Here is a 24220-nt window from a genome sequence, read left to right on the forward strand (position 1 = left end):
TTATGCTAATTGGACGAAAGGATTGACCAATGACCGCCCAGACATTCTAAAGTGACGTTGCTAGGTGGAGGTGCGGAGACATTTTAACAAAGTTAAGGACATCGTAATAAGTTATTGTAACATGAATTTTCCAGGTAGGTGAACTCATGGTTAATTGAAAACTATTTAATTGTTGTTTTCCGTAGTAAGAAGTTCCTAAATAGGTAATATTTTAGCCAAGGACGCGTTGGGACTTTTTAAACAATCAGTAGCTAATATGGTGACCCTATTTTTCTTCGTTGTGACCTGTAATTCGATTAATATCACTGCCAAACATGTCTGCCATGACAGTTTAAACTCAGTGAATAACTATATCGTATGTTTTTGCTGATTAGTTATGGAATAAAGCGTCAAGTTCAAGAATTTCATAATTGAATCTTGTGAGCTCTTTCCCCTCCACAATGAACAGTCAGGTAAGTTCTCACAATACAGTCCAATCTTTAAATAGAAGTCAACGAAGTTCACAATAGTTCTGTCTACTTTATCATTCTTTTTTCAGCCCAATTAAAAGACATGAAAAGTGATTATAGACATTTGAAAATGTGTTGATTACTAAAATTGTAGTGAATACTGAAAATGTTTATTACACACACTTGTTGGTTTACTGCTTCAAATGAAAGTGTCATCTAAAAATAGAAGATTCTTAGGTTAAAACAATAATATTTTGTTGTCTATTTAGAGCATAGATTTCCCATTTGTTGTTTCAGGCAAGGGTCAATGGCAATGGTGGAAATAGCTCCATTTCCATGGCAGGTTTATGGGCTCAGGAAGAGGGAGTGCCAGAGTTCAAGCTCTGGTCTTCTAACGGTCACGGTGATCCCTATGAACTCAGGAACTGTACACGGAATAGCATTTTGGGAAGGTAATGTGTTTTACAAGTTGAAAAAAAAGGTTTTTTTTTCCCATGAAAACATCTCTCTTCTCTACAAGGGATTGCATTGCCAAATATGAACTAGAGGAGGACGAGGATGATGACCTACAGGGTTTAGTGTCCAGTATTTTGGACGAAGGTGATGATAATGAGAGTGGATTCTACAAAGTGGGGTATGTAATCGGGGTGGGAACCTCTGGGTACATTACGATACGATACAATTTGCGATACGATGATCTCACAATATGGCGACATAACAATTATTTACACATGGATTGGGAAATAATTCTACAATATTTTACTATCCAAGTAGTAAACCAAAAAAACAAGCTATGTTCATTCTTCTGCAGTGTGTTATATTTAGTTTATCACTAGTAGATGTCCAATTGATTTGAACTGGGAGGATGGTAGTGAATGAACCCGCTGTCATCCCTTTGACGTCACTTTCCTTCAGGTAAACTAGGAGCAATCAGCTATTGACTTCTACAGTGGTACCTCTTCATGGTTCTAATTGTGTCTGGAAGTACATGTAGTTCCCGGGTTAAGAACGACTTCCGTTCCTATGTTGAGGACGTGAGCTAAATTTCAGCTCAAGTCGGAATGAACCCTTTAAGTACCTTTAAACACCCCACAGATCTCAAAATATGTATTATACGTCATTGTACCGTATTCGCCAAGACGTTGGAGCTAAGTCAGCTGTACAGCGAGCTAAGCTCCAAAATGACGATGACAGACGTCCATGTGGTTTGCTGACTTCATTCAGTTGCTCATGACATCAACACATGCAGAATGAAACTAAAATATAAATTAAATTAAATTAATTGATTTCATCTTCAAACTGTAATTCAAATTTGCGTTTTTAACTAGCTGCTGATGCAGCAATAACAATCCACACATATGATTAGCATGTATCAGTTAGCTTCTGTACATTATAAAAAACAATCACATAAGCCCGCCCCAAGTAAAAAAAATAAAACGACTGGAGACAAAATGGCGGACGAGACTCCAGTGTCGTAAAGCGGAAATCACGTAAGTTGGGTAGGTCGTAACATAGGGACTACCTGTAGTAGAGACGCGTTTTCCATGTAAATGCTCTAATCTGTTCCTAGTCCCCCCAAATTCAGACATAAATCTTTCATAAAGCATAAAAATGCATCAAAACATGTTAACAACACAAAATATGTTGCAATTAGATTATAGCACAATAAACTTAAATAAGAGTTGTGCAATATGTAAAAAACGAAAGAATAGAGTAAAGAATAATAGTACAAACAGGCGAATGATTAAGATGCTTGGATACACACAGACACACATGCAGTAAGAGGCCCCTCTTAACCAATTGGATGCCAGGAAGATGCTACGCAATAGCCAATAGCAAAGCAGCTATAAATATGTTATGTTAAAGGGATCCTCTATTTTTAAGCCAAGTAATTCTTAAAACATAAATGTTAGTACGAGTTATAATAATTTGATATTAAATCCCCTCTTAATGTTTTTGTTTTAATAAAGTTTGTAAAATTGTTTTAAGTGACAGGTCGCCATTCTTGTTACGTCGCAGTGCGTGACGTCACTGGCCCCGCGTGCGAAATTCCAGCGCGTCACTCGTTAGCTTTCCCAACATGTCGTCAATTATACCCTTCCTATTTGAACCAGATCTGAAAAGTGAAGAGCAGGACAGCACTGTCGATCGTTCACAAGACGAGCTTAAGGGAAAAATGCGTGCAGCAAATACCTAATAAGACAAAAGTTGGGCAAAACTGGTGATGCGAGAGAGTCCTGTTGGGAACTCCGGTTGGGAGCGAGAGTGCATGCTGTTGGGATTTAGGAACTCCGGTTTTATTAGCAGATATTCAAGGTAAGCATATTGCATTTTCAAACGTTTTTCCAATATAATTGTGTAGATTGTTAGCATCCAGAGCTGTCGTGTGGTTTACATACAGTACAGGCCAAAGAGCACACCTTGTGTAATCCAGGTCTTGTACATTGTAACGCGTGGTAGCTAGAATTTCGTGTATAAAAGTACCAGAAAGGGGAGAAGCTTCCACTTATGCACATTTTTTCACAAAAAATAATATTTCCACCTTGACCACTTCCCTCGGGAGCTATGCAGTACGCAAACACGCATTCCCTAACGAACTCCAACATTGTTGTAAGGTCCACGTCAGAGTCACTGTCGTCACTGTAGCGTGCCATAGTGCTTTAATTATTTAGTATGATTTGGAGAAAACTCCCACTAAGAATAGTCAACAAAAAAGATAGCAATACTAATCCAAATCCACGTTTTTACTCACTCGAATATATCGAGCCGCAGCCGCGATCAGGCCGTCGATTCCACAAAATAGACTGATCCAAAAAGCCGCTGTGGGACCGACGAATAAAAATAAATGGACAGATCCAAAACCATTATTGCAGACGTGATGGGACCCTTACTTGACTGAGGATCCAGGAAAAATGTTCGGGCGCCAGTTGTAACGCGTGGTGGGTAGGATACATGCATACAGGGACCAAAAAGGGGGAGAAGCTTCCACTTATGCACATTTAGTCACTGAAAATAATAATTCCACCTTGACCACTCACTTCACTCCCCTTTTTTCCATTTGACTGGAAATTGCATCCAAAAGCAGCACATCGTGGCATTTTAATTCGTGAGTTTAGGCAGCAATAAGCAATTGTTGAACACGCTACACATTTGGAAAGATACCAATTACGTCATCACTGCGAGCCTGCAAACCATGGCGCCAACTAACGGTCAAAATATGGACTAAATATTATAAAATATTGCCATTGATTTATCATTTTATGTGTTTCTAACAACATATTTTAGTACAAGAGAACAGTTGTGGTTTATTAGAGCCTACATGTATTTAAATCAGAGGATCACTTAAAGGTAACGTTAAGGCAAAAGGCAATTACGAAAGAGAATGGCGAAGACACTGAAAAGCTAAATAGATATAGCAAAACCAGTTATAAAGTTATTTTGCTTCATTCAAATCTTAATATCTGAACATTTAAATATGTAAACTAAAGTGCAATCACATTCGTAAATGAATGGTTTCTGGTTTTTGAAATGTAAATAAACCAAGTTATTGTGATAAAACAACAAAATGGCAATAACTGCATTAACCATCAAAGTGAAGTCTAACTGTAACTGTAGTCTTCAAACAAATCTGAATAAGGAAAAACATTGCAATAAAATAATGCAAACTGGTTAAACTTGAGAGTAACTGAGATCTGTCATGACAGAACATCGCTTCAATGATATCTGGCGCCATCTAGCGTCGTGAATGGGTAGAGTAGCTGAGATCTGTCATGACAGAACATCGCTTCAATAATATCTGGCGCCATCTAGCGTCGTGAATGGGTATAATGTCTAGACCACCAATATAAGACGACCCCCTCTTTTTCAGTCTTATTTCAATGCAAAAAACACCGTCTTATATTCGGGCCAATACGCTATTTGTGTGCAATTGCATTTTTATTCTTTTTAATTAACAACCCAAATACAATTCTGATTTCTTTTAGAAATACACCTAATGTCAATGGTATTTGGAGTCCCAAGAGTTTGAGAGACGACGATTTTCAGTATTCCCAATCAGAGGAAACATTACCTAACTTTGTGAGGAGCAGTTTCATTCAATCTCAAGTGGAGTCCAATAATGAGTCGTTATTCCAAAGGTTCAGTGGCATTCCTGCTAATCCATACTGGCCCATTTGCGTTCCTAATGGAGATGCAGATGACTTAAACAGGCACCCTAAGAGGTCACCACCAGGTCTTCCAATTCCCCAAAGGGGAAAACAGTTCCCACCACAGACAAGGCCGAGCAAGTATGATGTGTCATCTAATATGCACCTGGCATATAATTGCCCTGTTAATGACCTTCCTCAAATAAATGGGGTCGCTCAGCTCCAAAACAAAATGAGCAGACCAAAACGCGATCTTAATGAGAGTGCGATGAGTGCAAAGCGCATTGGTAAAAATGCGCAGGAACACATGAACCAACTGGTTAGTGGTTTGCAGTCTGTCTTGGCTGATGAGTCTGATCAAGGACGTTATGGATGTTTTCCAAGCATGGAAGGAAAAACAGAATACCCTGAAGACAGCATACTTGAGCATTGGAAATTCCCTAGCCAGGCAATGCCAATGTTTCGTGAAAAACAGCTAGAGGGAGAGATTTGGGGCCAAAATGTGACACCAGTATCTAAGCATAACAATCTCCAAGAAATATTCATGATGGTCAATGAAAATGCTGAGTATTGTCCTCAAAAATCTTTCTCAGGAACTTTAAATCCCCCAAAGCAATATCAGTATTTTATAGAGAGGAATCAGTACTTGAATCCTCTCTCTGATTATAAGATACAATCACAGATGCAGAAGGAAACCAAGATGCGTGACAACTTAAGAGAGTGGCCGCAAACCACCGCTCGTGTGGCGGAGACAAAGTTGAGACCACACATTGACCAACTGGGCAGCATTGAGAGATTTCAAGGAGATAACATCATGGACAACTGGTTCATACCTCCCGCTTACCTCGACAGTTACCCCAGACGGTTCACCCAGTTGCCCGTCAAGTCTCAGAAAGACACAAATCTTCTCGGAAAGGGTCCTCCTGTCTTTACCCCAATTGCTTGGATGAATGTAAATGGAGGGGCGACGCCATTGTACAGTCATCTTAAGGGCTCTGAGACTCCCTCTGGAGGAGGCTGTTGTACAGACGGGGACTCTGCTCCTGCAACGTCACTGGACGAGAATCTAGAGGGGTTTGTGACCCAGTTTTCCTTCTACCTGGAGGAATGCTCAGAGCAATTAGAGTACCTTGAAGGAGAGAGGAAGAAGGTAAGCTTGCAAAACTGGAAGGTAGATGCTAGTAGCATTTGGGGGTATTGCCAGCATAACCTCCAGTTTTGCAGTTTAACTATAAATATTCAGGGGTACCCCTAAACATGAAAGATTGTGGCGCACCACCACACAAAAATAAAAGCCACCACCCCTTGCAAATAAGATGTATTTATTATTATTATTTTTTTTAAGATTTAAAGATATATTCTAATTTATAATTTGTACAATTTAACAATACGTCTAAATGAAAATCTATAGCTCATTATTCACGCACTATTTGCCAGAAGTCGTCTGAAATCGTCAAATACAAATTGTTCCTTTACATGCTTTATTTTGAAAATCACATCGGCTCTCCTGTTGCTAGCTTGAGTCTGACTACTTTGGCGCAGAGGCGGAAATGAGGAGAAAAATCCACAGAAAGGTACAGTCATGTGAACATTAGGACACTCCATTAAATATTCAGTTCTTTATTAAGAAATGTTCATATCTTAATGTCTGATCTTTGTTTTCTTTATTTCTTGAAAAGAAAGTGATTTAATTGCAGGTAAACAACAAAAATTAACATTGTTCTACTCATTAGTCCAAATATATCAACAAAAATGCATGTTCTAATCGGGAAAAAGTTAGGACACCCTACCACCTAATAATTAGTGTTGCCCCTTTTGGCTAAAATAACTTCAGTGAGACGCTTTTTGTAGCGATCTACCAGTCTTTGATATCGGTCTGAAGAAAGTTTGGCCCACTCCTCAACGCGAAATACTTGTGAGATGTTTGAGGAGTTTCTTGCATGTACAGCCCGTTTCACGTCACCCAGGAGCATCTTAATGGGATTAAGATCTGGGCTTTAACTCGGCCATTCCGGGACTATCCATTTCTTTTCAGCCAGTCCTTGGTGGATTTACTGGTAGGTTTTGGGTCATTGTCATGTTGCAGGGTCCAGTTTCGCTTCAGCTTTAAGTTTTTAACAGATGATCTCACATGTTCCTCAAGCACCCTATGATACACAATAGAATTCATGGTGGATTCTATGATGGTGAGCTGGCCAGGTCCTGCTGTAGCAAAGCATCCCCAAATCATAACACTTCCACCTCCATGCTTCAGAGTTGGTATGAGGTTCTTTTCCTGGAATGCTGTACTGCGTTCACGCCAAACATGTCCTCGGTTCTGGTGTCCAAATAATTGTATTTTAGATTTATCTGTCCAAAAAACATTGTTCCAGAAGTCCTGGTCTTTTTCTACTTTCACTCGGGCAAACTTCAGTCTGGCCTTAATGTTCTTCTTGGAGAGCAACGGTTTCCTCCTTGTACACCTCCCATGAAGGTTAAACTTGTGAAGTCTCTTTCTGATTGCAGAGGCATGCACTTTCACATCAACAGTAGCAAGCAACAGTGCCTGCTGTAGGTCCTGTGATGACATTGTAGTGTTTTTGGAGACTTCTTTTAGCAACTTGGGCTGAACTTGCTTGCACGGCCAGATGTTGGGAGTTGTTTTGAATATCCTCCTCTTGTAGACTATTTTCCGGACAGCGGAATGGCTGATTTTATATTCTTTTGAGATCTTTTGAAATCCCTTAGCAGACTCATAAGCGTCTACAATCTTTTCTGAAGGCCTCAGACAGCTCCTTTGATCTCACCCTGGTGTTTTCTCTCACTTCAACAGTCAGGGGCACTACAAAATAAATGTGAGGTTTAAATAAGGCAAGCCTCCTTCAAAACACTGGCTAGTGATGTTATAATCATGTGCACCTGATGTGATACACCTGTGTGATTTTAGCCATTTCAAGTGGGATTGAATGATGGGGTGTCCTAATTTAATCCTTAACAGAAATTGCGTTTATTTAAAATTACATTTTACAGAACTTTAGATTGTTTAGTTCTATTACTTGAATCTCTCAAGACTGTTAAAATTGATATTACATATCCATATGACCAAATATGTTAGAAATCACACTCGCTTCCATAGGGTGTCCTAATTTTTTCACATGGCTGTATACTGTATACACAAAAAAATGCATGTCAACAATGGGAGGGTGACACGACTTTGCGGTTTTTCACATTACTCGGTCGGTTCTGGTCCCCATTAACTGCGATTATTGAGGGATCACTGTACGTAGCTTCCCTAACGAACATTTTTATATTAACATGACGATTACAACATGGAGAAAAACTAATTGGCCTTAATTGTGCAGCTCTAGCCTTCAGTAAGAACCACTCATCTAAACATTTGGCGCCATTTGGATGGGATTTCAATTTCAGATAGGGGTACTCCTCGCCGTTTCATATCCCTGCGAATGGACTCCACCACCCACCTTCTCAGTCGGACTACCGACCAAACCCGCGAGAGTTGACTGCCTCATCGTTAATCAGAGGAAGGAACAAGCCAACGTAAAATACCGAGTGACAATTAACCGACAAATGTCAGACCTCAACACGAGTGTGTTATGCTCTTTACAGGTGGAATGGCTTTTACACAAAATGGAGCGCGTATGCAAAGTACCTCTCCACACCAATGTCCGCTTGGCGCTGAACAGTCATCACCTGGCATTATCCTGCGTTCAGGTGAGACGCAGGGAAGAGCTTGCCAACTCGTCCAAGCATCAGTGGCGTGGAGCTCCACTCAGAGAGGATAGAGGTATCTTGGAACGTAGTTTGACGCCAGGTTTTGTTTTCAGAGTGTAGAAAAAACATCAATTTTCTATCGCGCTTGTCCACACAGAAAGATTAATTCATGAAATACCATTAGTTACAACCAGAGGTGGGTAGTTACATGTACCCCGTTACATTAAGTCACTTTTTATGAAAAATGTACTTCTAAAGAGTAGTTTTACAAAGCCATACTTCTTTTACTTGATTAGATTTGCAAAGCAGAAACTCTACTCTTACTCCGCTACATTGGCTTACACAAGTTGTTACATTTTTCCTTTTTATTTGGCACCGATTGACCAGGGAAAACCGGAAATGTGAACCTTTTAATTTCATGATAGGAACTATGAAGGAACCACAATATTCACTATTCAAACTACGAACTATTTTCTCCACTAGAGGGCACTCATGCTCTTTGAACGAATAATGCTTTATGTTGGTCTATTTTTTTACATCCAAGACATCTGAATAATGTTTTCCTTTTACAAAATATCATAATGAACAAGACAAATAGAGCTTTTGATAGCAAAGTAACAATTTGTTTACACATGACTACTGAGAGATGACGCCTGTTGTCGCCGAGTTGACGCCGTTATCGCCGTGTAAACTTTTCCCTCATCGTTGTCTGTCTCACAAAGATGGATTATTTTTGAATCTCTGCGGGGTCTGCTTGGAGAGCCCGCTGCACGGTGGTCTCAGTAGTTTTGCTCCGTCGTCCAGCGCCTGGCGTTCCTGGCGTCCTCTCGGTTGTTTTGTTCGGTCGTCCGCCGCCTGGTGCTGCCCGGACTTTCATTGCTGTTGAATCGGGTTGCGGGTCTTTACAAAATGCGCTACTGCCCTCCAGTGGCCAGTTTTATTGCTTTAAAATGGGTTTGGAGCCTTGTTTTTTGTTTCTCAGATAGATCGCAAGCTATAGATTCTTCTTGTAAAAAAAAAAAACGCAAAAGAAGTACCAATACATTTTTGGGACAATGAAGCATTTAAAAATAGAACGTATTGATATGTTTCTGGGAGCAAATGAGTTAATGGGTGATTGTACAGTATCATTATTACAACAGTTCTTATCGATAAGTTTGTGCTGAGAGAAAAAATACCATTGTTTAAAAAAACATAGCCCAAATAAGCAGTTACTCACAATGTTACTCATTAGGTTTTCTTTTCACTGGATACTTTTTTACTTGTACTTGAGTACATTTTTTGGATGACTACTTTTACTTGAGTAATACAAGTCCTTCTAAAAAAAAATAGCATATTGTGATAAAGTTCATTATTTTCTGTAATGTACTGATAAACATTAGACTTTTATATTTTAGATTCATTACACAAAACTGATGTAGTTGAAGCCTTTTATTGTTTTAGGATTGATGTTTTTGGCAATGAAGTCAAGAAAACCCAAAAATCCCTATGTCAGAAAATAAGCATATTTCATCCGACCAATACAAAAATGTGTTTTTTAATACAAAAAAAGTCAACCTTCAATTAATTATATCAGCTATGCACTCAATACTTGGTCGGGAATCCTTTCGCAGAAATGACCGCTTCAGTGTGGCGTGGCATGGAGGCAATCAGCCTGTGGCGCTACTGAGGTGTTATGGAGGCCCAGGATGCTTCGATAGCATCCTTAAGCTCATCCACAGTGTTGGGTCTGGTGTCTCTCAACTTCCTCTTCACAGTATCCCACAGATTCTTTATGGGGTTCAGGTCAGGAGAGTTGGCAGACCAATTGAGCACAGTAATGCCATGATCAGTAAACCATCTACCAGTGGTTTTGGCACTGTGAGTAGGTGCCAGGTCATGCTGAAAAATGAAATCTTCATCTCCATAAACCTTTCAGCAGATGGAAGCATGAAGTGCTCCAAAATCTCCCGATAGCTAGCCTCATTGACCCTGCCCTTGAAAAAACAGTTGACCAACACCAGCAGCTGACATGATACCCCAGACCATCTCTGACTGTGGGTACTTGACACTGGACTTCAGGCATTTTGGCATTTCCTTCTCCCCAGTCTTCCTCCAAACTCTAGCACCTTGATTTCCGAATGACATGCAAACTTTGCTTTCATCTGAAAAAAGTACTTTGGACCACTGAGCAACAGTCCAGTGCAGCTTCTCTGTGGCCAAGGTCAGGCACTTCTGCCGCTGTTTCAGGTTCAAAAGTGGCTGGACCTGGGGAATGCGGCACTTGTAGCCCATTTCCAGCACACGTCTGTGCACGGTGGGTCTCGATGTTTCTACTCCAGACTCAGTCCACTGTTTCTGCAGGTCCCGCAAAGTGTGGAGTCGGCCCTTCTCCACAATCTTTTTCAGGATGCGGTCACCTCTTCTGGTTGTGCAGCGTTTCCTGCCACACTTTTTCCTTCCCGCAGACTTCCCACTGAGGTGCCTTGATACATCACTCTGGGAACAGCCTATTTTCTCAGAAATCTCTTTCTGTGTCTTAGCCTCTTGCTTGAGGGTGTCAATGATGGCCTTCTGGAGAGCATTCAGGTCAGCAGTCTTGCCCATGATTGCGGTTTTAAGTAATGAACCAGGCTGGGTGATTTAAAAACCTCAGGAATCTTTCGCAGGGGTTTTGAGTTAATTCGTTGATTCAGATGATTAGGTTAGTAGCTTCTTTAGACTACTTTTTCATGATACGCTAATTTTTTGAGATAGGGATTTTTGTTTTTTCTTCACTTTTTTTTGCAAAAATCATCAATATTAAAACAATAAAAGGCTTGAACTACTTCAGTTGTGTGTAATGAATCTAAAATATATGAAAGTCTAATGTTTATCAGTACATTACAGAAAATAATGAACTTTATCACAATATGCAAATTTTTTTAGAAGGACTAGTATTATTTTGAAATAACACTACTGTTACTTGAGTAAAATTTGTGGCTACTCTATCCACCTCTTGACACGATCTGGTTAATGTCAGCGTCATCTCCGTGTCAGTCGACCCGGGTAATTGCTTGCACACATAAAGGTGACCCGTTTAAATCCCGGGACTTAACCGGAATTCAGGTATGTATGAAAGGGGCTTGTGAATGCTCTGGTTTCAGTGCCCTTGATGGCGCTAGATGTCCAATCCGCTCAAAATTAACAGGATGTCTAGTGTGGTCAATGGTAGCCACTGAGCTAACATAGACACTATTCTAATGAAAGATTTTGGTAGCAACCAGTTGTTTCCTTTTTTTTAAAAAAAAAAAAAAAAAAAAAAACTAACACTTTTTAAAACGATATATAGATTCTTGGTGGGACCATATCGATAACCTTTTGTGCTTCAAAATATTGCTGTATATCACCTTTTTGATATATTGTCACACACCAAGTTACAACAGTAGGAAGGTTGTTGATGAATTGTGTGGTCAGTGTAAAAAATAAAACATTTTTAGCAAGCCGATCTGGATCAACTACTGTACAAGTTAAAAAGTTGAATCTTTTTTTCTCCTAGACTATTTTCTGTCAGTCATGGCCTTGAAGGATCTGACCATGACCACCAAAAAGCTCCGCACAGGCATTTGGTGTGCTCTCCAGACGACTCTGCCCATTCCCATCCGAAGGCCAGAAGACCTCCCCGACGCCAGCAGGGAGGAAATACACACTGAAAGCAGCCCCGATCCTTTTACGCTGTAATCTAGCAGGCAACATGCAGTTCAGTTCAGAGGAATTCACATTCAAGTTAATCAATACGTAACACGCGTGCAGTAAATGCTTAGAAAGTACATGAACTATGCATAGTGTTTGGCATCATTAATCAAGTTCCCTTAATTAGACTTCATCTTTAACAAAGTGCTATTTAAATTATTTATGATTTCTTGAAACTATTTATTGGTTCTTTAAGTCTGAACAATTCCAATATACTACAATTTGAATCAATTAGTTTCTAAATACTCCAGCAAGTATGCATTTTTGCTTTAGTTGGAAGTTAAGTCCCCAAAAAATGATTATTTAAAAAAAAAAAAAAAAAATCTTAGTTGTCGAAGAATTAAGTTATTTAAAATACTAATGAAATCCTTTCATCACAGAAAACTTAGCAAAGTTAAGACATGCAGTATTCAGGATTTGCTTGATAATTATACTATAAATTGCTTTAACTTAATGGCGACGTACTTGTTCTGTTGCCCCAAGTCAGCATATTTTGCCAATTTAGCACAGTTTTATCTTATCTTACCTAAGATAGAAACCTTTTTCTTGGATAGTTGCAACTGTTATGAACTAAAAACAACATTTTAAATGTTGCTTTCTCAGTATTTGGATCGTTCCGGTCCTTGTTGTATTTTATTACTGATCATAATGTTCATGAAGTATTCTCCAAATTGTACGTTTGTACAACTGAAATGTTATTAAAAAGAAGTCCTGAATTAAAAGCAATTGAAATCACTCCAAAAGTTTATTAAGCTTTAAAAAGATATTTTATACCAATACATCGTTTGTTTGTTCTTAATCTGGGTCAGTTTTGATAACACAAGGCTGAATGAGTTCAACCAAAGTTGAATACATTTCATGTTTCAGTGCTCATACACAATGTGTTTCCTTGTCGCGCACAACGAAGTGTCCTTTCTCCTGCTTTTATCTTTTGCGTTCTCCCTTTTGCGTGCGCTTTTTCTCTTTCTCCTTCCTTTCTTGTTTGGCCAGTTTGTCCTTTTCCCGCTGCATCTTGTCCATTTCCTTCTTCTTCTGGGCGTCTTCGCGGGCCTGTTCCCGCTTTTGCTTTTGCCTGTTCAGGACCTCTTCCACATTAGTGTTCTTGAACATGGCTGATGCAGCGTGTAGGTCAAGGACAGAACAGTCACTTTCTTTAAGGCTATGCAATCACATGCCTTATGCAGTAGCAATCACAGAACAGTCCATTATTTAATACACATGTCTACGTAAAATAAATTTTTTGAAAGTTGTCTGTTTTTTTTTTCCCAACTGAATTAGGGACAATTTGTGCATCTGAATAAAAAAATGACAATGGTTTCTCTCAATCAGGACAGATTTTTAAGCTAATTTGATTTGTGAAAAATCTGATCTCCGAATGAATCAATTACATTTTGGTGACATCAACAGTTGATTGTCGTTCTCATTCAAAACAGGTTTTGGAAGAGAAAAATCATTTTCTAAAAGTACAGTGGGGCAAATAAGTAATTAGTCAACCACTAATTGTGCTCCCACTTGAAAATATTAGAGAGGCCTGTAATTGTCAACATGGGTAAACCTCAACCATGAGAGACAGAATGTGAGAAAAAAAAAAACAGAAAATCACATTGTTTGATTTTTAAAGGATTTATTTGCAAATCATGGTGGTAAATAAGTATTTGGTCAATACTTAAAGTTCATCTGAATACTTTGTTATTTACCCTTTGTTGGCAATAATGGAGGCCAAACGTTTTCTGTAACTCTTCACAAGCTTTTCACACACTGTTGTTGGTATTTTGACCCATTCCTCCATGCAGATGTCTTCTAGAGCAGTGATGTTTTGGGGTTGTCGTTGGACAACACGGACTTTCAACTCCCTCCACAGATTTTCTATGGGGTTGAGATCTGGAGACTGGCTAGGCCACTCCAGGACCTTGAAATGCTTCTTACGAAGCCACTCCTTTGTTGCCCTAGCTGTGTGTTTGGGATCATTGTCATGCTGAAAGACCCAGCCACATCACATCTTCAATGCCCTTGCTGCAGGAGATTTTCACTCAAAATCTCTCGATACATAGCCCCATTCATTCTTTCCTTTACACAGATCAGTCGTCCTGGTCCCTTTGCAGAAAAACAGCCCCAAAGCATGTTGTTTCCACCCCCATGCTTAACAGTGGGTATGGTGCAATTCAGTATTCTTTTTCCTCCAAACACGGGAACCTGTGTTTCTATCAAAAATTTCTTTATTTGTTTCATCTGACCATAACACATTCTCCCAGTCCTCTTCTGGATCATCCAAATGCTCTCTCGCGAACCGCAAACGGGCCTGGACGTGTACTTTCTTCAGCAGGGGGACACGTCTGGCAGTGCAGGATTTGAGTCCCTGGCGGCGCATTGTGTTACTGATAGTAGCTTTGTTACTGTGGTCCCAGCTCTCTGTATGTCATTCACTATGTCCCCCCCGTGTGGTTCTGGGATTTTTGCTCACCGTTCTTGTTATCATTTTGACGCCACGGGGTGAGGAAATAGTTGAAAGTCCGTGTTGCCCAACGACAGCCCCAAAACATCACTGCTCTAGAGGAGATCTGCATGGAGGAATGGGCCAAAATACCAGCAACAGTGTGCGAAAAGCTTGTGAAGAGTTACAGAAACGTTTGGCCTGTTATTGCCAACAAAGGGTACATAAAAAAGCATTGAAATGAACTTTTGGTATTGACCAATTACTTATTTTCCACCATGATTTGCAAATAAATTCTTTAAAAAGCAAAAATTGTGATTTTCAGTTTTTTTTCCCCACACATTCTGTCTCTCATGGTTGAGGTTTACCCATGTTGACAATTACAGGCCTCCCTAATATTTTCAAGTGGGAGAACTTGCACAATTAGTGGTTGACTAAATACTTACTTGCCCCACTGTATATATTAATTATATACTATAAAAGAAAACTTTTGTAAACTAAATAATACATTTGTAGATTTAAGTACAGACATGTGAGAAAATTAGGACACCCCATTAAATATTCAGTTCTTTATTAAGAAATGTTCACATATCAATGTCTGATCTTGTTTTTCTTTATCTCTGGAAAAGAAAGTGATACGATTGCAGGTAAACAACAAAAATTACATTCTTTTACTCATTAAACAAAATATATAAACAAAAACGCATCTTCTGGTTACAACTGGTTCCTGTGTCCCCTTCGTGACAGTGTTACCCCCTTTGGTTGAAATAACTTCAGTGAGACGTGTTTTGTAGCCATCTACCAGTCTTTAACATCGGTCTGAAGAAAGATTTCCCTACTCCTCATCGCAGAATACTTTCAGTGGTGAGATGTTTGAGGGTTTTCTTGCATCTTGGTGGATTTACTGGTATTTTTTGGGTCATTGTCATGTTACAGAGTCCAGTTTTGCTTGAGTTTTAATTTTTTCACAGAGAGCCTCACATGTTCCTCACGCACCCTCTGATACGGAATAGAATTCATGGTGGATTCTATGATGGTGAGCTGGCCAGGTCCTGCTGTAGCAAAGCATCCCCAAACCATGACATATACACCTTCATACTTTACAGTTTGTATGAGATTCTTTTACTGGAATGCTGTATTGGGTTTATACCGGACATGTTCTCTGTTTTGGTGTGCATATAATTCAGTTTTAGATTCATCGGTTCGAAGATCATTATTCCAGAAGTCCTAGTCTTTGTCTAGGGTTAGGGTTAAACTTCAAACTGGCAAACTTCAGTATGGCCTTCATGTTCTTCTTGGAGAGCTCACCTCCCATGAAAGTTAAAGCTCTGAAGTCTCTTTCTGATTGTAGAGGCACGCACTTTCACATCAACAGTAGCAAGAGCCTGCTGTAGGTCCCGTGATGACATTTTAGGGTATTTGGAGACTTCTTTTAGCATCTTCCGGTCTGCTCTCGGGTGAACTTGCATGGACGGCCAGACTTGGGCATGTTGGCAGTTGTTTTGAATGTCCTCCACTTGTAGACTATTTTCCGGACAGTAGAAAGGCTGATTTTATATTCTTTTGAAATCCCTTACCAGACTCAGAAGCGTCTACAATCTTCTTTCTGAATGCCTCAGACAGCTCCTTTGATCTCACCATGGTGTTCTCTCTCACTTCAACAGTCAGTCACTGTTGAAAGTATTTTGCGTTGAGGAGTGGGCCAAACTTTCTTCAGACCGATGTCAAAGACTGGTAGATGGCTACAAAAAGCATATCACTGAAGTTATTTCAACCAAAGGGGGTAACACTAGCTATTAGGTCATTGGGTGTTCTAACTTTTTCCTCAGAATATGCATTTTTTTTATTTTCCTTGGTTTAATGAATAAAACAATGTTAATTTTTGTTGTTTACCTGCATTTAAATCACTTTCTTTTCCAGAGACAAAGAAAAACAAGATCGGCTATTGATATGTGAACATTTCTTCCTAAGGTAGTGAATATTTAATGGGGTATCCTAATTTTTTAACAAAACTGTACATTAGCGTAGTTCAGAGAGTTGGCCGATTAAGCAAAACCAATGTGATTTTTTTTTGATTCAGCACATTAAAATTTTATAATTCAACTAACAAAACTTTGACAATAAATTTAGCGTTGATCAGTGATTTAGAAAGTGATAAGATTTACATGAGGCAAAATGTATATGAAAATTGACTATTTGAGTACATTCAAAATCAGTTTTTTAAGAGGAAATTTCCACTGGAAAGGATACACTTATCCTGTCCAGGCATGAGGTTTCCATTTGGCGAATCCTCTTCTTCACCTTCAGTGTTTCAGTCAAGGGAACACAATCATTTCAGCCTTTGCAATTCAGTCGCTTTCAACCAATAGCACGCTTTGGTTTGGTGCTGCAACGATTAATCGATTAACTCCGCAAAATAAACAGCTATTCTTTTTCCGATGAGTTTCTGGCAACGGTAAATATGGCATAAGTCATTCAACATAGCATTTACGGCAAGCTAGTGGAGTGGACTTTAGCTATTCAAGTTAGCCAATTGTTCTTTTGTTGTACTTAGATCCTCATTTATGTTTTTTTAATAACATTTGAGGCTAAGCTCAGGTATCTTAATTTATTTTTAAATGAAAGTGCAATTTTGCATAATTTGAAGAAACACTCGGGAATTTATTTTGTACTCGCGTTTAATGCTCTTTTGAGAGTGTAATTTTAGCCTTTGTTTTACATCTCCTAAAATTAAACCTGCAACACATTAAATGTTCTTAATCTGATTACTCGATTATTCAAACTAACTAGTTGATAAATGGATTGATAAAATAATCGCTAGCTGCAGCCCTACTTTGGTTGGTATTTGAAAAGTTACTACTTTGCAGAGGTGACTGCAAGGGAATCTCAGCCCCCCCCCCCCCCCCCAAAAAAGAAAAAAGATTTATAAAAATGTATACTGTTATGTGTACATGCCATTGACTAAATAGCGCTACAACACGCTCAACTTTACCTTACACTCACTGCTTACGATGAGGCTTACTTTTCATTCATTCACGCTGCTTCACAGTGCTTTAAACAGTGTGGATGCTGTGAGTCTCCAGAATTGAGAATATGTTGTTCTACTACAGCAAAACGAGATGAGTCATTGGCTACCACAGGGGTGTCCAAACCGGTCCTCAAGGGGCGCTTTGGGTCCTGATTTCTGTTCCTACCAGTCGAGCACAGACAGTTTAGCCAATGAAGTTCTGCTAAAACAAGCAGCAACTAACTGCAATCAACTGATTGCTCTTGTAAAACACCAGATTGGTGAAAAAGTGTCGTCTTTTTTTGTTTGAATTAAAACCCAGCATCCACTGCGGCTCTATGTGAGTAGTTTGGACACCCCTGGGCTAAAGGCTGGGTTCATCACACCCATTGGACGCTGTGCGTCTCTAGGGATCTATGGGCAGTAGGCGGGGCTTGGCATGCCTAGACTCTGGTTCTCTGCATGATCATCTGTCTGAGGCTAAATCCCTTCTTGATTGACAGAGAAATGAGCAAATCAATCGTATTAACATCCGCATGAGGCATTTTCCAATTCTCATTCCGTTGTTTTGAATTGAACCGGAGACTTTCATAATCATCCTACCAACACTTGCTTTGTTAAAAACAACTAGCGATAAATCACGATTATTTCTGGTGTTTTTTTTTTTTTTTTTTTTTTTTTTTTTTAAATTTTAGCTGCTTGTGTTAAACACTTGACTTCCGGCACTCTAGTTTCCTTCCCTACTGAGCACCTCCATAACAAAGCACTCACAGGCGGACACGCTTTGAGCCTCATTGAAAGACCAGCATCCACCACAGCTACTTAGCATTTTTCAACATCTCACTGAAAAAAAATCTACACACCTTGTTCAAATACAAGTTTCTTTTCGTGTAGAAATCAGACAAAGAATATAAAATTAAGAAGAAAAAAAAAACAACATTAAGAACGGAAGGATATTCCTCTTCATCCGTAACGTTGGCGTATTGCGCCAGTAGGGCCTCCTTGCGTTTCTTGGATTCCTCTGACACTTCTTTCTGCTTCACCACAATCTGAGCCTGCTTCTCGATCATACTGGCAATGGCTTGGACTTCAACTGGCCGGAGAGACCAAAGCAGTCATGTTATTCTCATTTAAGCTGATTTAACTTCAAATCAAAACTAGATCTACTCCATCCCTGTCGTAATCTAGGATGGAAAATATGCATGTTATATGGATGATATACAGTGCCTTGCAAAAGTATTCGGCCCCCTTGAACCTTGCAATCTTTCGCCACATTTCAGGCTTCAAACATAAAGATATAAAATTTTAATTTTTTGTCAAGAATAATCAACAACAAGTGGGACACAATCGTGAAGTGGAACAAAATTTATTGGATAATTTAAACTTATTTAACAAATAAAAAACTGAAAAGTGGGGCGTGCAATATTATTCGGCCCCCTTGCGTTAATACTTGCGCCACCTTTTGCTCCAATTACAGCTGCAAGTCGCTTGGGGTATGTTTCTATCAGTTTTGCACATCGAGAGACTGACATTCTTGCCCATTCTTCCTTGCAAAACAGCTCGAGCTCAGTGAGGTTGGATGGAGAGTGTTTGTGAACAGCAGTCTTCAGGTCTTTCCACAGATTCTCGATTGGATTCAGGTCTGGACTTTGACTTGGCCATTCTAACACCTGGATACGTTTATTTTTGAACCATTCCATTGTAGATTTGGCTTTATGTTTTGGATCATTGTCCTGTTGGAAGATAAATCTCCATCCCAGTCTCAGGTCTTGTGCAGATACCAACAGGTTTTCTTCCAGAATGTTCCTGTATTTGGCTGCATCCATCTTCCCGTCAATTTTAACCATCTTCCCTGTCCCTGCTGAAGAAAAGCAGGCCCAAACCATGATGCTGCCACCACCATGTTTGACAGTGGGGATGGTGTGTTCAGGTTGATGAGCTGTGTTGCTTTTACGCCAAACATATCGTTTTGCACTGTGGCCAAAAAGTTCAATTTTGGTTTCATCTGACCAGAGCACCTTCTTCCACATGTTTGGTGTGTCTCCCAGGTGGCTTGTGGCAAACTTTAAACGAGACTTTTTATGGATATCTTTGAGAAATGGCCTTCTTCTTGCCACTCTTCCATAAAGGCCAGATTTGTGCAGTGTACGACTGATTGTTGTCCTATGGACAGACTCTCCCACCTCAGCTGTAGATCTCTGCAGTTCATCCAGAGTGATCATGGGCCTCTTGACTGCATCTCTGATCAGCTTTCTCCTTGTTTGAGAAGAAAGTTTGGAAGGACGGCCGGGTCTTGGTAGATTTGCAGTGGTCTGATGCTCCTTCCATTTCAATATGATGGCTTGCACAGTGCTCCTTGAGATGTTTAAAGCTTGGGAAATCTTTTTGTATCCAAATCCGGCTTTAAACTTCTCCACAACAGTATCTTGGACCTGCCTGGTGTGTTCCTTGGTTTTCATAATGCTCTCTGCACTTTAAACAGAACCCTGAGACTATCACAGAGCAGGTGCATTTATACGGAGACTTGATTACACACAGGGGGATTCTATTTATCACCATCGGTCATTTAGGACAACATTGGATCATTCAGAGATCCTCTCTGAACTTCTGGAGTGAGTTTGCTGCACTGAAAGTAAAGGGGCCGAATAATATTGCACGCCCCACTTTTCAGTTTTTTATTTGTTAAGCAAAGTTTAAATTATCCAATAAATGTTGTTCCACTTCACGATTGTGTCCCACTTGTTGTTGATTCTTGACAAAAAAATTAAATTTCATATCTTTATGTTTGAAGCCTGAAATGTGGCGAAAGGTTGCAAGATTCAAGGGGGCCGAATACTTTTGCAAGGCACTGTAAGTGAGGGGTACGTTTGTACTGCAGCTTTTAGGCCTTGTTCAGACTGACAGGCAAAATCTGATTTATAGCCTATCCAGATTGAAATTGGATGGTTCTTTTGTTGTCTGAACAGTCACAAAGCACAGAAATCAGATTTTTGGGTGACAGACTGAAACCACATACGGGAGGTAGTTTCATATCAGATATGGACAAGATGCTTCTCAGTCTGAACAGCTCAAATGGGTTTTAACGTTCCATGACTTCACTTCATGCTGGATAACGCCTTCGTTGCCAGAGCTACCTGTCAGGTGTGTCGATAATGTGGCCCAGTCTGAACAGGCTCAGATCTGATATGGACACTTGCTAAAGATATTGTGAACAGTCAGTCTTGAAAATCAGATTTGAGGAGGAATCCAACAAGAATCAGGTATGCCTGCAGTCTGAACGCAACCGGTGTCAGTGTGTTGTCTAAATATTAATGTATAGACTTCACTATCAGTTGACAGGACACAGGCCGATCTGTAGGGGGCCTATTTTTAAAAACTTAAAATTCAAATATTTTCAAAACCAAAGCTGCTAGCGACCTAAATCAAAACAGGCACCTCCCTTAGGCATATGGGTCTCCATGAGCAGTGACTTAAAAAAATTCAAAGTCCCGATTCATTCTTTTTATACAAGTATAACAAAAATTTAAATGGCTACAAATTTCTCAACTTTTATGCTAGATGCATAAAAATCACCAAATGCAGAGATAATCACCTATATTTTCAGGATCAATAGCATTATTTAACTTATCATACAAGTATTTGCCCAAAATAGTAAAATCACTCACTTTTCACATCAGAAACTTACGGTTATACTTAAGGAAAGCATGCTGAATCATCTTAATTTTGCTTTTTTAAAAAGCAAAATTTCCATTTTCTATACACAATCACAACTCATTTAGGTTGAATTCCGCCATTGTGTAGAGAAAATCCAACAAAGTGGCCGTCACAAAACAAAGAGCTTTTCAAGTTGAAAAATCTTGTAAATAAATGCTTAAATTACAGAATGTCTATAAATATGAACATAAAACATTCTACATTATTGGTTAAAAGCAAAAAGCAGGCAGTTGTCGTTCATTTTACGTAAATATTTCAAGTCGAAGTTACGGCATTGTGTAATCTAACATGGCGGCCGTCACGAAACAAGTAACTTGTTAAGTTGAAAATTCTTGTGAAAAAAAATGCTTAAATTGTGGAATTTCTATAAATATGAATGTAAAACAGTCTACATCATTTGTTAAAAGCAAAAAACGGGCAGTTATCGTTCATTTTACGTAAATATTTCAAGTCAAAGTTACGGCATTGTGTAATCTAACATGGCGGCCGTCACGAATAAGTAACTTTTTAAGATGAAATTCTTGTGAAAAAAATGCTTAAATTGCGGAATTTCTATGAATATGAACATAAAACTTTCTACATTATTGGTTAAAAGCAAAAAACGGGCAGTTATCATTCATCTTACGTAAATATTTCAACCAAAAGTTATGCTATTGTGTAATCCAACATGGCGGTCGTCACGAAAAAAAAGAGCTTTTCAAGTTGAAAATTCTTGTAAATGTTTGAATTGCGGAATTTCTAAATATGAACGTAAAACAGTCTACATTATTGGTTAAAAGCGAAATATGGGCAGTTATCATTCATTTTATGTAAATATTTCAAGCAAAAGTTACGGTATTGTGTGATCCAACCTGAGAGCCGACATGAAACGAATAGCTTTTTAAGTTGAAAATTCTTGAGAAAAAAATGCTTAAATTGCGGAATTTCTAAAAAATGAATGTAAAACAGTCTACATTATTGGTTAAAAGCGAAATATGGGCAGTTATCATTCATTTTACGTAAATATTTCAAGCAAAAGTTACGGTATTGTGTGATCCAACATGGCGGCCGCCATGAAACGAAGCTTTTTAAGTTGAAAATTCTTGTAAATAAACGCCTAACTCGCGGAATTTCTATAGATATGAATGTAAAACAATCTAGGTTCTTGGTTAAAAGCAAAAAACGGGCAGTTATCGTTCATTTTATGTAAATATTGCAAGCAAAAGTTACGCTTTTGTGTGATCTAACATGGCGGCCGCAATCAAACAGAGCTTTTCAAGTTGAAAATTATTGTATATAAATACTTAAATCGCGGAATTTCTATAGATATGAACATAAAACAGTCTAAATTCTTGTTTATACGCAAAAAACGGACAGTTATCATTCATTTTACGTAAATATTTCAAGCAAAAGTTACAGTATTGTGTAATCCAACATGGCGGCCGTCGGGAAATAAACAGCTTTTTAAGTTGAAAATTCTTGTGAAAAAAATGCTTAAATTGCGGAATTTCTATAAATATGAACGTAAAACCGTCTACATTATTGGTTAAAAGCATAAAACGGGCAGTTATGTAAATATTTCAAGCAAAAGTTACGGTATTGTGTAAATTAACATGGCGGCCGCCATGGAACAGAGTTTTTCAAGTTGAAAATTCTTGTTTATAAATGCTTATATCTAAATTTCTTTAGATATGAACATAAAACAGCCTAGATACTTGTATAAAAGCAAAAAACGGGCAGTTATCATTCATTTTACGTAAATATTTCAAGCCAAAGTTACACAAATTTTATCCATTGATTTTATATTATTTAATATAATTACCTTGAATCCGCGACCAAATCACTCGAGACACTCCAGCATGCTTGTATGCAGTAAAAGCTTCGTCCTATTTCCACCTAAATCTGGCGTTAGAACGCAGCCTGTTTTAAAGTTTATCACAGTGAAAGCCAAATCAACGTTCTGCCTGTGTCGGCCCCCAACGGGAAGGCGTGGCGCAATGTCTGTGGGAGCTGTCTTGTCAACAAATGATGGTAGACTCTATGATAGATGAACATAATATTAAAAAAATTACCGTCTCCGGCATCTCGCATGTTTGCTGAGCTGTGGTACTCTTTCCAATGCTTGATGATCTGCTGACAGACATCTTCCAGTGTGTTTTCTTCATCCTGCACGTTTCAGTACAGTGCACAAAAACGCAATTAACACAAGACTCTCGGTTTTATACTGTTACTTAGTAACGCAGGAGACAACAGCAGGGATCAGGTTAGGTATTTGGAAACTTTAAACATTCATTTTCCTGTGGTTTGTATCTGAGGAGTCTCCTGTGTAGCCGTGGCGCATTCAAACAACAATAACAACAACAGGCTTCGGCCAAGCGAATGAACAGCTGACATGTTGGCTACGCGCAACATGAGGGGGTCGCTAGCTCACCAAAAAAGCCGATAAAATCCCTTGAAGCGCGTCTCGTTTCTCCTCGTCGCTCTCCTCTTCTTGTAATACGCCCAAAATGTAGGCGCCGTACACCTCTCGGTCCACTTCCAACGCGTCCAGGCGTTCATTTAACCAACTTTCAAACTCCCCGGCGTCTGCCGCGGGCGCGGCCATCTTGGCTCTTCGGGGTCCTTCAACCGGCACATGTCATGCGGCCGTTCTTCGACCTGCCTGTAAGAATGCGTGAAACGATAAAGTACGACAAATTCGCCAATGCCTGTCTGAATGTTACATCGACAGCTAAAATGTGATCGGAACTAATTAGGTAACGCTTCGTTTTAATTGTCACGAATACAAGAAAGAAATGTTTGCTTGACGATGCTTTATTAAAAGACACAGGTGCATATTTTGGAGCCAAACATTTCCAGTGACTCAGCACTGGCAGGAGTTTTGAAACAAAAATTGTTTTGATTTATGATCTTAAGTGACGGCCAACGATATTTAACTGACATATCAGATAGCAGTGATCTTAATAATGTGCAATTAATTTTTCTTGGATACCTCAGTTCCATGCATTTATGATGATACCGCACCGAAGCCTTTGTTCATATAGATGTTTTGCTCAAAACGTTTTGGATTTGT

At 39.1% G+C, this 24220-nt stretch overlaps 2 protein-coding genes across 4 annotated transcripts; one reads left to right on the forward strand and one right to left on the reverse strand.

Annotated features, from left to right (window-relative positions):
- Positions 1 to 44: 44 nt before the first annotated feature.
- On the forward strand, positions 45 to 13138 carry moto (minamoto). Of its 3 annotated transcripts, XM_057861429.1 has the most exons (8): positions 45 to 134; positions 375 to 452; positions 747 to 901; positions 970 to 1083; positions 4433 to 5744; positions 8003 to 8131; positions 8201 to 8378; positions 11823 to 13138. In XM_057861429.1, the coding sequence occupies exons 2-8, from the start codon at positions 441 to 443 to the stop codon at positions 12002 to 12004; spliced, it is 2082 nt and encodes a 693-aa protein (XP_057717412.1). In that variant the 5' UTR covers positions 45 to 134; positions 375 to 440; the 3' UTR covers positions 12005 to 13138. The 3 variants fall into 3 exon arrangements, with proteins under 3 accessions (XP_057717412.1, XP_057717415.1, XP_057717413.1); XM_057861432.1 differs by lacking the exon at positions 970 to 1083; XM_057861430.1 differs by lacking the exon at positions 375 to 452 and having other exon boundaries at positions 63 to 134.
- ccdc43 (coiled-coil domain containing 43) lies at positions 12749 to 23798 on the reverse strand. Its single transcript, XM_057861434.1, has 5 exons — positions 23579 to 23798; positions 23220 to 23313; positions 18412 to 18547; positions 16698 to 16753; positions 12749 to 13128 (listed from the first exon to the last, which is right to left on the reverse strand). Exons 1-5 carry the CDS (start codon positions 23750 to 23752, stop codon positions 12941 to 12943), a joined length of 648 nt encoding a protein of 215 aa, XP_057717417.1. The 5' UTR covers positions 23753 to 23798; the 3' UTR covers positions 12749 to 12940.
- Positions 23799 to 24220: the final 422 nt, after the last annotated feature.

The sequence above is a fragment of the Corythoichthys intestinalis genome, chromosome 16, assembly GCF_030265065.1.
Source record: "Corythoichthys intestinalis isolate RoL2023-P3 chromosome 16, ASM3026506v1, whole genome shotgun sequence".
Lineage (NCBI taxonomy): Eukaryota > Metazoa > Chordata > Actinopteri > Syngnathiformes > Syngnathidae > Corythoichthys > Corythoichthys intestinalis.

Coding starts and splice junctions, on each gene's coding strand:
- moto (XM_057861429.1), top strand. Junction 902..969: donor CGGAATAGCATTTTGGGAAG/GTAATGTGTTTT, acceptor CTTCTCTACAAG/GGATTGCATTGCCAAATATG. Junction 8,132..8,200: donor AGAGGAAGGAACAAGCCAAC/GTAAAATACCGA, acceptor TGCTCTTTACAG/GTGGAATGGCTTTTACACAA.
- ccdc43 (XM_057861434.1), bottom strand. CDS start 23,752: ATGGCCGCGCCCGCGGCAGACGCCGGGGAGTTTGAAAGTTGGTTAAAT. Junction 18,548..23,219: donor CATGCGAGATGCCGGAGACG/GTAATTTTTTTA, acceptor CTCTCCGGCCAG/TTGAAGTCCAAGCCATTGCC. Junction 13,129..16,697: donor CATGCCTGGACAGGATAAGT/GTATCCTTTCCA, acceptor ACGCTGCATCAG/CCATGTTCAAGAACACTAAT.